Source organism: Notothenia coriiceps, unplaced genomic scaffold (assembly GCF_000735185.1).
Source record: "Notothenia coriiceps isolate Sejong01 unplaced genomic scaffold, NC01 NC01_scaffold00000662, whole genome shotgun sequence".
Lineage (NCBI taxonomy): Eukaryota > Metazoa > Chordata > Actinopteri > Perciformes > Nototheniidae > Notothenia > Notothenia coriiceps.
In genome coordinates, this window is record NW_011333363.1 from 103,761 (window position 1) to 116,374 (window position 12,614).

Genomic DNA, 12,614 nt, shown 5'->3' on the forward strand with positions numbered 1-12,614 from the left:
GGGGTGCTAGTGGAGCCTCGCAGCGCGGCGAAACTATGGCACGCTTAAACTGTGGCACGCTTACACTGTAGTTGCGCCGTGTTTGGGGGTGTGGGGGGGGATGCGGGTGCTAGTGGAGCCTCGCAGATGGGGTTGCTGCAGCCCCCTGAGCACCCCCCCCCCCTTTCCCGCGTCCATTCAAGATGTCTCGCAGCAAGCAGGAAACCACACCAGTAAGCCAGCTCAAATTGTCAGCTCCTCGCAGCAGCGAGCCAGTGGGCGAGCTGACCAATCAGAGCACACTGGCCTCACAGGGAGAGGGGGGGCAGGAGCTCCAACAAGGCGTTTAGGACAGAGAGTGAAATTCAGTGAATACACATACTATACAGAGAGGTTGTATGAGAAAACCAATGTGAGTTTGGAAAATTGAACAATGTAAATCTATTTTAGTAGACCTCAACAATGGAATTATGATCAGTAGAAATGGCCATGTCATGGGACCTTTGATTCGTTTTTGCTACTCATACCTGTTTGGATTACTGCTATATTATATTGTCTGTGATCTAAATTGACTCACCATATGTTTCTGCCCCCTCTCTTAGAGAGTTCCTGGGACAGGGCTGGATGAAGGTGGATAAGACAGAGAGGACACCATACATCATGAAAACTACTCAACACTTCAATGATGTAAGCTCCAAAATGTCTTTATTTATAAAACTTTATTTTGACCCTTTAAATATCCAACACCAAACTTTCATGGTCTCTTTTCTTCTCCGTTTGAAGATGAGCAACCTGGTGGCATCCCAGATTATGACCCACACTGATGTGGGCTCCAGGGCCAACTCCATAGAGAAGTGGGTCGCTGTGGCCGACATCTGCCGCTGTCTCAACAACTACAACGGAGTCCTGGAGATCACATCTGCACTCAACCGCAGCGCCATCTACCGTCTGAAGAAGACCTGGGCTAAAATCAGCAAACAGGTGGAATAATTCCCCATCAATACTCTATGTATGACTAAAAAAATAGAGTTTACCGGATCTTAAAAGGTTACAAAAAGTGATTTGGTCTCTGCGATGTTCAGAGGCAGGAGCAAATTAGTTTTATTTTCATCTTGTTTTATTAAGAGTAATAGGACATTGGCTTAATGCATGATCCTTCTTGTTGCTCTAAATAGTCTAATGAAATATATATTTGTGATCTTGTCCAGACTAAAGCACTGATGGACAAACTACAGAAGACTGTGTCATCTGAGGGAAGGTTTAAAAATCTGAGGGAGACCCTGAAAAAGTGAGACTTGGCAAATCAATCGTTATACATTTTTCAAAATGAACGCAAATAATGTGCTTAATTCGTTCACACTTTTTTTCCAGCTGCAACCCTCCAAGTGTGCCATACCTGGGAATGTATCTCACAGATCTGGCCTTTATTGAGGAGGGGACACCCAACTTCACAGACGAAGGTCTTGTTAACTTCTCCAAAATGAGGATGGTAGGCACATAAATGAATACAAAATATGAAAATTATCATTACGTGTAAACTTGTCTTAAAATGTCCACCTAATTTCCCCATTTTCTTTAGATATCCCACATCATCCGAGAGATCCGTCAGTTTCAGCAGACTCCTTACAGAATAGAGCATCAAGCCAAGGTACTTGTCTCTTAGATATTTTCACAATAGGAGTTGTTTTTCTCAGTAACATCAGCAAAGTAGACCGTGATTGCATGTACGAACTATTTAAAAAAATAACTTTATTATATAGCACAGTAAAAAACAGAGTTCTGAAGTTCTTTAAAAAGGGGCAGAAAAATTGTCAATTGTCAAGATTAACTTAATTACCTCTAACACAAGAGCCGCGTTCACACCGGAGTACTTTTCCCACTTTAGTTCCGATATAGTTCCGAAATGTCAGTCCCCAACTCCGGGGACTTCCGGCCGGGGATTTTGGGCGGCAGTATACGCCGTGAAGTTGTTTGCGGCCTGCCAGTAAACCCAAAGCAGAAGAAGAAGAAGTGACGTCAGCGGCTTCTGAAGAAACACACTCCTCAATGTCAGTTTCGGTAATTTATTGACAAGGATGACGACACCATGAATGAGTGGACGAACGTCTCAACTCGAGGCGGAGTGAATGAACAATGTTTGAACTAAAATGGCCGCTCGGCACTACCGGGTCAGAGCATGGCATAACCGGGCAGCGACAGCAGTCACGCTGCCCTCTTGTGGCCGGCGATAAACTCTTCAGCTTCATTTGCCTAATCCACCCCCAGGGACTTATTCCGGTGTGAACACGATCTGTACTTAGTCCATCAGAACTAAAGAGTTCTGATGAACTGACTTCTCATGAACCTTTGTGGGAAAAATACTGCGGTGTGAAAGCGCCTAAGGTTTGACATTAAAGATCCTTTGCGGAAGTGCTGGTCATCTAATGTGAAATGATTTAAAATGCCTTATTTATGATATACCAAATTTGAAACATCAAGAGAATATCAATTCACCCTCGCTGGACCTATCAGAAAACTGTGCAGAGTAGTTTAGACAAAGAGGACGATAAAATCTGTGGCGACTGTTGCTGCGAGGCAGTGCGGTCGTCTTTTAACCAAAAGGTTGTGGGTTCGATCCCAGCTCGTGCAGTCAAAATGTTGATGTATCCTTGGGCAAGATACTTAACCCTGAGTAGCTCCCGATGGCCAATGATGTGTAAATGTGTATGAATGTTAGCTCATAGATTAATTGGTACTGCTTTGCATGAATGAAATGTGAATGACTCGTAGTATGTAAAGCGCTTTGAGGGGTGAAAAGACCTGATAAGTAAAGGCCATTTAACATTTCCATTTAATTTAAATTAAGCTGCATATTTGCATGTCCATTTCTATTTATTCCTTATTAAGACTTTCAAGACCATCTAGTCCTCTAGTTGCTAAAAAAGTTAAACAATTCAGTCTTTAATTAAAAACAACTAAAATAATCCATAGATGTACAAATATTTTGCTGTTCAGGACAATATGCCCTCCTTTGATATTTTCTGTCCAGGTGACCCAGTACCTGCTAGATAAGACTCTCATCATGGATGAAGACACACTCTACGATCTCTCGCTGAAGATCGAGCCCAGGCTCCCTGCCTGAGCTACAGCTGTTTGTGGCCAGTGGGAGCCTGCCAGACCTGGACCCCCCGAGGGCAACACGCCCACGTTATCTCATCAATCAGGAGGAAATTGGAGAGATTTGAGAGCAGCATAGAAATGAAGATAAGAGCGATACTGACTGAAGTGAGAGATATCTTTAGAGTCAAGTATGACGGTTGGACGGTTGGTTTTTTCCAAGGGACTGAGGGAGCATGAGAAGGTTGTGGAGTTATAATCTCCAAGGAAAAGAGGAGGAAAGGTTTTAGTTGCACTGTGTGAGGGTTTTGAGAAAATGTCGCTGTGTGCGCTCATCATTCCTCAGTGGAGCATGTGGTGCGCATGACATCACACTTCCTCAGACAGCCTGAGAGTGCAGGAAAGGCTGAGAGCATGGAGTGTAGGATGAGTGTAATACAGTGGATGTAACAGAGATGTAGCATATACAGATAGTGTGTCAGAGAGATGTCTGAGCTCGTGTCTCTGTGCTGTTGTCTGTGTTCTGTTGCCTGCGCATTTCCGTGCCATGTCCTGGAGCATAAGCCCCAAAAAAATGCTTTATGTCATGATGGTCACTGCATAAAACTTGCATGATTTCAGCTTGGGATGTAACTGTCTAAATGGCCTTCAACCTGACCCCTGACCCTCAGCTTAGTATGCTTCACTCTAACCAAGGTGACTCTAAGCCACTATGCATCCTCAGTGGGCTAGGTATGAAAAGATGCCTTTAAGCCTTTAAATATATTGTGGAAATATACTATAATTTGGATAATTTTAAATAGGAATTTGATTTATTTTTGATGAAGTGGCTAATGTTTCCATTGTAGAAAAACTGAATTCTGTATTTGTCTATAGTAGGTTTTTGTCTAAAGCCCTCCATTTACAATTGAAAGCTCTTTAAAAAAAATTTCCTCATGAATGATACGAAATTAAAACATTTATCAGTGCCTTCCACTAGTGTAGGTCAATTTCCCCACAATGTTTTCTTAAGAAAATAGGTAATGTCGACTAAACAGTAGCATGTTTGTGTAAACACAGTAAAGTCATTTCAGAAAATATCTCTCTAGTGTTTAAACATTGTAATAACCGACCCAAAGCTTTGGTATGTGTGCACTTTGATTTCTTTAGCTTTTACAAATTGTCAGATACTGACGTGTGTAGTTAGTCCTAGTGTGTAACTCTTGGATGTAAGCTGGGACCGTTTTTGCACTCTCTGAGATGTAGCTTCGCTTGAGTGACAGTATGATCGTTATTTACCATGCTATTTATTTCATCAGATAATGTATTTATGCTATTTTGTATAAAGTGACTCCACACCTATCATATGATTGATGACAAATTGTTTTGCTGTGAATATTAATTTATCGTTGTAGTTTTTTGTCTATCTTGCTTTGATGTTGAAATCTAGTTTTGCATCCCAGCCTCTTGTTTTGCAAGATATCTGTTTAACTTTATTCTGAAGAAAAAAAACGATGTCTTTTGAACGTTAAAAAGATGTAGCATTTGAATAACCAGAATGTTTTCTGTATTGCTGATATGATCAACATAGTTGTCCTGCATGTACACAACAGCTGCATGTTGTGCATGTCTAACTGGACGCTCCCTCTGCTTCTCTATTTTAATATTGTCTCTGTATCTGTCAGGAGGCTCAGTTTAAAGGCATAGAAATACTATTTTGTCCATCAAATCTGGCACATTTCTCTCTTAGTGTAGCTTATGACATCACATCTTTCAGCTCGAGTCATCTGCCAATCAGTCTATCGTTATGGAGTAGCAGTGTTGGAAGTGATGCACTCCTCAGTAAAAAAATATTCATCCAACAATAACCTTGTTCCAGATTGATTAAAGAAAATGTTTAGAGGCTTTGCTTTAAAAAAACACAACCTTTTTTTGCACTGCATCTGTATTTCTAAGTGTTTGTTTAACATACAGGATGCCACATTTGTATTGTATTTTCATTTTTGTGTATTTGTTTTCATTGTTCGCGGTGCAGGAGAAATAAATTCAACATGCCTTATATGTTTGCGTATTTTCTCGAGCTATGCATCATTGAGATATTAGGTTCCTTCTGATTCCTCTAAACAGTGGCTCTTCATTTGAACCTCTATGTCAATTTTTCAATGGACTACAATGTGGGACCACACTCTTAAAATAATGTGAGATAAATGTTTGCTTTGATCAGGGAACAGTTTAGGCCTCCATATCGTCACGTAGTGTAATCCGGCACTGATGCAATCCTGCCACCCGGTGGTCATGTACAGCATTCCCGCTATTTGCTACAGCAGAGGCATGATGACCTGTATACATTACATGTTACTTGTTAAATGCTTTTATCCAAAGCGACTTACATACCCCACAGGAGCAATTTGGAGTGAAGTGTCTTGCCCAGGGACACAACGACGTGCTGACTGCAGTGGGGTTTGAACCTGTGATCCCCTGATCCCAACACCAAGGCTCTATCCACTGCGCCACACGCCTCCAGTGTACAAAACATATAAACCGTTTCTTGCTCCTCAATGGTTAAAACCAAAAAGTGTAAAAAACATAAAAACGTGTTTCTCTAATTTCCCCTGAAATGATTTTAGACAGTAAGCATGTTATTAATGTGAGCTAACAATCAATATGGAATATGGAATGTTTAATTACATAACTCTTATCTATAAAATTTAACAGCTTTAATATAAATACACTGACTTACAGTATGAATGTGCGTTCACTATTCACTGTTAGAACAACTTACATTGATCGTTTTTGTTGCAGGAGATAATGTTAGCGTGAATGAAAGGGAGAGAAGAAGAGTGTGAAGAAACAAGTGGTGATGTGTGAATCAGAAGTTGAGCGTGTTTGCAAGGCGATGAAGTCATCGTTCCAAATGCTGTCGAGGAACTTTGACAAGTTGTTAGTGTGGGATCTGCTGTCCGTTTTTAGTGCTGATAAACCAACTGGAGGCTGGCAGTTGTAGGTTGCAAGCATTTGTGTCTCAGCGGGAGTTTTATAGCAGATTAACCAACATGACTCCTGTTTCCAAGCGACAGTTGGACGACAGTTAGTCAAAGTTTACCAGAACGCTGTTGGTGCGACATCACAGCCCTTTCCAGTCTAAGACAGTAGCTTATTGTTAAGTGAAGATCATTAATACTGTACTTGAATTGCTGGGAAATACAATAAGTAGAAGGCATCCAAATTAGAGACACTATTGAATAGGTGATGATATCAATTTTAGATGCCATTGATTGGCATGGGAGGTAACGTTTGCCAAACTGACAGACATGCTGACTGACAGTAGAAAGAGGATTTTCTGTCTGACGCCTAGTGAGAGGCTAATCCTTATCCAGTGCACCCATCCCGTCTCTGTTCTTCAGTCTGCTCTCATTCTGCAGATCGAGCCTCTCCGGACTGAGCTGCAGGAAACACACAGGCCCTTTGCCACCTCAACTCTTCAGAAAACCCTCAGGTGAGCAATAAACTCCCCATCCTCTCCTTTCTTGCAGCCCTGTCCATGTTTCTTGTCTCTCCAGTGGGGAGTAAAATTGTTGCTTACAGCTTTTAGGCTGCATTTTACACATTATTCACTTATTTGTTTTTTATCAAACTTGTGACTGTCCTCTGAAAAGGGGATTTCAAAGAAAGAAAAACATTTATATTGTTGTAGAGTATGCATAAGACTTTGAGGATTTATTTTTGATCACTTGTTCTAACGATATTTGATGGAAGTTTCAAATAGCTTTGTAAACACAGTGTTCATCATCTTTTTTCTTACATGCCCAATATTTACATGTGGTCTACACGGCACAGCAGCCTTTTGCATTAGGGCCTCTTAATCTGCCTGATATCAGCAGGTAGACAGTAGTCTGTATACTACTGCTCCCCTCCCTTTTGTCTTTATTCTTTTTAGAAACATCACATGTCACAAGTGCCTCTCCTCATTACCTTCCCTCTTCATTTAATCTTCAAGTCTGGGACAAGATTCTCTCTAATCCAACCTTTTCCACTCTCTTCTTAACCTTTTGTGAAATCCCAACTGACCCTCACTCCTCCTTTACTATAATCACCAACTCCTGCTCCTTTACAAGTCTTTCTTTTCATACATCCAACATCCATTGTCCACAGCTCCTTTCAAACTCAATTTCCTCTCACTTACTTTCTATATTTTAGTCTTCCTCACCTAAAGCCCACTCTCTGTCTTTACGTTGTTCCTGTGTAAACTCAGCCAAGCAGCCCAGACTGTCAGAGAGGATCATGTGTTGTCTTGGGCTGATGCCACCTCTAAACTGGCACTCCAGCTTAACCTCACCAACTGCTACTATAAATACTGTGTGTGGGTGTGATGGCCAGGTGACTTCAACCTATACAGATTAAGACATATATAGAATATGTTTAATGGGTGATGTGCAAATATACAGCAAACATCCTGAAATCCTGTAATCTGTCACTTGAGGACTTGATCGGTTAATGACATTAGTTGTCTAGTCTGAAGATGTGTGTTAATGTTCTTCTAGATCATGCCTTCTGTGACATTCAGGCAGGATGCTGTAGTAAAGAGGCGCAAATAAACATAAACACATAGGCTGTCATATATAACTCCATAAGGAGATAAAACAACTATAACCACAAGCAGTGTAAATACACTTTGGTATTCAGAGGTAAACTAAAGTACTCAAGTAATAACTGTTGATGATACTTGATGACTGTCAGCAGCAAACTGGTGGTAGACAGCGTAATCAGATCTTTTACTTCAGTAAAGGTTATCATACCACACTGTAAAAATACTTTGTTATAAGTGAAAGTCATGCATTCCCATTACAATACACAAACAAAGCAATACCTTTGAAGTATTCTTGGTAAACCTAAATTAAAAGTATTTATGATGCAGGATTTTAATTATTTATATTAAATAGTTAAATAATAATGTAGTAAATCCTATCCTTACATGTTGTCACAGACTAAGATGTACATAAATGTACTCTATTGTAACCTTTTTCGTTAAGAAAAACACAGTGTTAATGGAAAATCAACTTTACCCTCTGACCTTTCACCAGGTAATAACCAGAACAGGTAAGCATGGCGAACTCTTTCACCCGCATGATATCTGGCCGTAACACGGCTGTGATTCTGGCCAGCGTGGGAGCTGGCTCTCTGACGTCTGGATATCTTCTCTGTGACAGCACTGCTGATGCAGCTGAGAGGAGGAAGCTCTATCCACCCAGGTACATATGTGACTTTCTTCAATAATCTCCATACAGCCAAAATGTCTATATTATTTCTCCATAAAATAAGAGATATTAAATCAGTTTATCATTTAGTTACATTCAAAAACAATGCATGGCATACATACAAATCAAGTTCCTTGGAACAGTTAATCTAACAAATAAAATTATATAATATTTATTAAGAAATGTATTTCAAAAAATGCAGACATGTATGAATTTATCCTCAAAATGCTGAAGCAAACTAAATGATTTATAACGTGATTGGTCTTTGGTTACAGACTTGAAAACAGTTTTGTAAGTTGTAAAGCTTCTTGTCCAAACAATAAGTAAGTGTTTTTTTTATTTATTCCAATAGCGCTGATTTCCCTGACCTGAGGAAGCACAACAACTGCATGGCAGCAGCCCTGACCCCCACCATCTATGGACACCTGAGGGACAAGACCACCTCCAGCGAGTGGACCGTAGACCAGTGCATCCAGACCGGGGTGGACAACCCTGGACACCCCTTTATCAAGACTGTGGGCATGGTAGCTGGAGACGAGGAGAGCTACGAGGTTGGAATTCATGTTTGCAGTGTGTTTTTGTGTCTACAATCTAAAAATGAGATGTGAAACTGAGTGTTTTATTTTCTCCACCAGCTGTTTGCTGAGCTCTTTGACCCTGTTATCAAGGATAGACACAATGGCTACGATCCTCGCACAATGAAGCACCCCACTGACCTGGATGCTTCAAAGGTTACACCAGCATTTCTCTTAACTAATTTCTCTCCATTCCATCCTCCTCCTATAACCTGCTCAAACTCCCACACGCAGTGACGTAATGCTTTCACCTCCTCAGATCAACTCAGGAATGTTTGATGAGCGCTACGTGCTGTCATCTCGTGTCCGTACCGGGCGTAGCATCCGCGGACTGAGTCTCCCCCCTGCATGCTCGCGCTCTGAGCGCCGTGAGGTGGAGCGTGTCTGTGTGACCGCTCTGTCCGGCCTGAAGGGCGACCTGGCTGGGCGATACTACAGCCTGGGAGATATGTCTGATAGAGAGCAGCAACACCTTATTGATGTAAATGCACAAACATACCCTCGCACACACTCAGAGACAAGTATCTCTATTGGTTTTTTGATGGATGTTGGCAACTAATGTTCCCCATGATTCCTCTGTCCCTTCACTGGCAGGAGCACCTCCTGTTTGATAAACCTGTGTCACCTCTGCTGACTGCATCCGGGATGGCCAGAGATTGGCCTGATGCTCGTGGGATCTGGTAAGCCGAGGCAAATCCCTGTCTAAAATAAACAGTGCTGATTGGCTGTAGTCACAAACATCCTTTTAAAGCAGTGTAGCGTATTGGATGACATTTATCAATGTGTTGGACGCAAAGGGTTATTTAGGAAATATCTTCTGACAACAGACACTATTAGACACCAACATCGTACAATACAGGACCAATATGAGTAGAGAGAAGTGGCTTATACTGTAGAATTAGATTACACAGTTTTTCTGTAAAATCACGTTAGAACAGTTTATAAAGAAATGCATTCCCCTATTGCTGCAAGGCTTAAAAATAACCAGCAAACAACAATGGTGCTTGATTGTTAATTAGTCTCACAATGCATGGACATTTTTTTTCTTCCTCTGCCTAAAACATCACTGGTAGAACACTGATGCGTTTGCTTGCAGCTCGTCCATACCCTCCATTACTGATGAGTAATCTACTTGTGCCTTAATGATCCTTTCCATGCTTTTAAAATACTGCTCCGCACTAATTAAATGTAACTCTTCTTTGCAAAAAATGTTCTGGCCTCTCTACTTCCTTTACCTACATAACTCAAAATGCAGGATAATTTCCTTGTTGATATAATACTGTTGCTCAGACCCCCGCCTCCCTACCTGTGCCTTGATAGCCAATGTCTTGCCTGAAAACACATTTATACTGCTGAATGATTCAATTGTATCAGCAGATTCAGATTGGTATTAATACTAAAACCCAGCTCTGAATTGGAATTCATTTCTGCTGTTATTGGGGTTTCAGGCACAACAACGAGAAGAACTTCTTACTCTGGATCAATGAGGAGGACCACACAAGGATCATATCCATGGAGAAAGGAGGAAACATGAAGAGAGTGTTTGAAAGGTTCTGTAGAGGACTTAAACAGGTATGTGTAAAGTTTTTAAACATTTTAGTCATTCTCTTCCCTAAATAAAGAAAAAAAAAGTGCAAGTATTGATATTATTACTTACAGTAGCACTACTTACATATGATTGCCTACAGTATGAGGCTGTATTAAAACAATAATTGGAATTACCACATCAAAAATAGAAAAAAAAGCAGAGCCTTATTTGTCTGAATAATATTTTATCTCCAGTCTGTTGAAATTATATTTCAAATGTGTTCCAAAAAGTAAAAATACAATACTTTCTTGTAATTTTTAGGTGGAGCATCTTATTCAGGAGAAAGGCTGGGAGTTCATGTGGAATGACCGTCTGGGCTACATCCTCACCTGCCCCTCCAACCTGGGCACTGGACTCAGGGCGGGGGTGCATGTCCGTCTGCCCATGCTCAGCAGGGTAATGCAAAAGAAAAACACTGGGGGTTCCCCTCAAACAACACATATTTCCTCCTGTATTCTCAACATATTGATGTTTAATGTTTATTGTTAAGGACCCTCGCTTCAAAAAGATCCTGGAGAACCTGAGGCTTCAGAAGAGAGGCACTGGTGGTGTGGACACGGCGGCCACTGGAGACACCGTCGACATCTCTAACCACGACCGTCTCGGCAAGTCAGAGGTAATCACCTGAAGTGGAAGCTGAAGTAAAAGTAGAATTTAGTGGCAGGCAAAGGCAGAGTCACAGAGAGGACAGCAGACATCCTAACAGGTGCTCTGAATAAGAATATCCCCTGCAGTTCTTTAATCTGTAATCCAGGCATATGCCAGGTGAGGTAATAGACCTCTGTCTCCTGAGCTGAGCCCTTCCTGCGGCTCTTTCCTACAGACTGTAAGGACGGCCTCCAATGGACACTACCAATTAGGTCTGTTAAAGGTCATTATCAAGGACATGGTAATGGTTGTCTGCCACCACAGTCAAGCAGAGGAAGTCCTTCCTGAAAGGCTCAGGGAGCAAAAGTCTCGTGGAGTTAGTTAATCTTGCTAGACAGCCATTTAAGGGTGGGGGTATAGTGCATTGCGATGAGACTCTAAAAATATACAAAATATAATGTATTCAAAATGCTTCTTACCTGATTGCACATGTTAAAGAGTTGATCAACCAGCAACTGTTTTCAACATCTTCATTTATTAGACATGGACATGGCATTAGTTCCAACACAAATTGCATTCACCTTCAAAATCCACTTATTTGCGAAATTTCTAGGTGTACCTGCAATTGTAGAAAAGTTCATTGTAACTTAACAAAAAGTAAAAAAGATAGGTTTAAAAAAATATTCACTTTTTTCCCCACCACACTAGCTAATTTCACTTTTTGCTTATTGCTTATAAATCCCACAGACTCAGGACTGTAATGTAATGACTCTTGAACCTCAGTGAGATGAATACTACTTAAGAGTTCCTAAAGTTCAGGACCATAATACATAATTGAATATAACTGTAAGTGTAACCTGAACCTGTGAAACTCTAACCACGATTTTTGACAATATGTTCACAGGTGGAGCTGGTACAATTAGTGGTTGATGGAGTTAACTACCTGATCGAATGTGAGAAGAGGCTGGAGAGGGGGCAGGACATCAAGATCCCCTCCCCCATCCCTCAGTTCAGGAAGTGAACATCACCTTTGCAGGGAATCCTGGAAAAGAGTAGGCACTCCAACCACCGTTAATTAAACTGTTGGTCTAAAAAGATATTCATGGTCTGTATAGCACTGTACCTACTTACAATAAATAATTTACGTGCATATTAATTCTAGAGTAAATAAACTTGATTGACAAAACAAGGTGTATTTTTGGCAGATGTCCTACAATGTTGGTGGTGTTAGACTCTGTTTTGGAAAATGAATCACGATGTAAGGATATATTCTCCAAATCCAATAAGGAAAGACCAAGTCAAACCTCTCTCAAGGGTCATTTATGCATAACCAGAACTTTTACTTTCCCTTCTTTAATTACATTTTGCTTTTGCTACAGTTTTGTATATATTTACTTATCATGAAGTGGAATTATTGTATTGGTACTTTTAGTCAAGTAGAAGATCCGAATATTTTTCCCTCCACTTGTACATCAAATGTAGCCAGGTTATGTGTGTTTATCTAAAAAATAACATGTTACAATAAATTAAATAGTCTAAGCAATTTATAAAAAC

The 12,614-nt window shown here is 40.7% G+C and overlaps 2 protein-coding genes across 2 annotated transcripts in view; both read left to right on the plus strand.

The window, feature by feature from the left end:
- The window catches only part of rasgrf2b (Ras protein-specific guanine nucleotide-releasing factor 2b), a 44,633-nt gene extending 39,518 nt beyond the window's left edge, over positions 1-5,115 (plus strand). The window contains exons 19-24 of the mRNA XM_010783257.1: positions 582-666; positions 763-960; positions 1,188-1,267; positions 1,351-1,468; positions 1,559-1,627; positions 3,008-5,115. Of these exons, the coding sequence (XP_010781559.1) occupies positions 582-666; positions 763-960; positions 1,188-1,267; positions 1,351-1,468; positions 1,559-1,627; positions 3,008-3,100 (643 nt within the window). The 3' untranslated portion in view covers positions 3,101-5,115. The remainder of the gene's footprint in view (positions 1-581; positions 667-762; positions 961-1,187; positions 1,268-1,350; positions 1,469-1,558; positions 1,628-3,007) is intronic.
- A 1,261-nt stretch (positions 5,116-6,376) lies between these two features.
- LOC104955821 (creatine kinase U-type, mitochondrial-like) lies at positions 6,377-12,216 on the plus strand. The gene is made up of 10 exons (XM_010783216.1): positions 6,377-6,550; positions 8,136-8,303; positions 8,662-8,860; positions 8,945-9,040; positions 9,144-9,365; positions 9,479-9,564; positions 10,333-10,456; positions 10,734-10,868; positions 10,963-11,088; positions 11,965-12,216. Exons 2-10 carry the CDS (start codon positions 8,158-8,160, stop codon positions 12,079-12,081), a joined length of 1,251 nt encoding a protein of 416 aa, XP_010781518.1. The 5' UTR covers positions 6,377-6,550; positions 8,136-8,157; the 3' UTR covers positions 12,082-12,216.
- Positions 12,217-12,614: the final 398 nt, after the last annotated feature.

Excerpts from the sequence above, each read along its gene's own strand:
- LOC104955821 (XM_010783216.1), top strand. The coding sequence starts at position 8,158 with ATGGCGAACTCTTTCACCCGCATGATATCTGGCCGTAACACGGCTGTG. Across the intron at positions 9,041-9,143 it reads CTGACCTGGATGCTTCAAAG|ATCAACTCAGGAATGTTTGA; the intron begins GTTACACCAGCA and ends TCACCTCCTCAG. Across the intron at positions 9,565-10,332 it reads CCTGATGCTCGTGGGATCTG|GCACAACAACGAGAAGAACT; the intron begins GTAAGCCGAGGC and ends TTGGGGTTTCAG.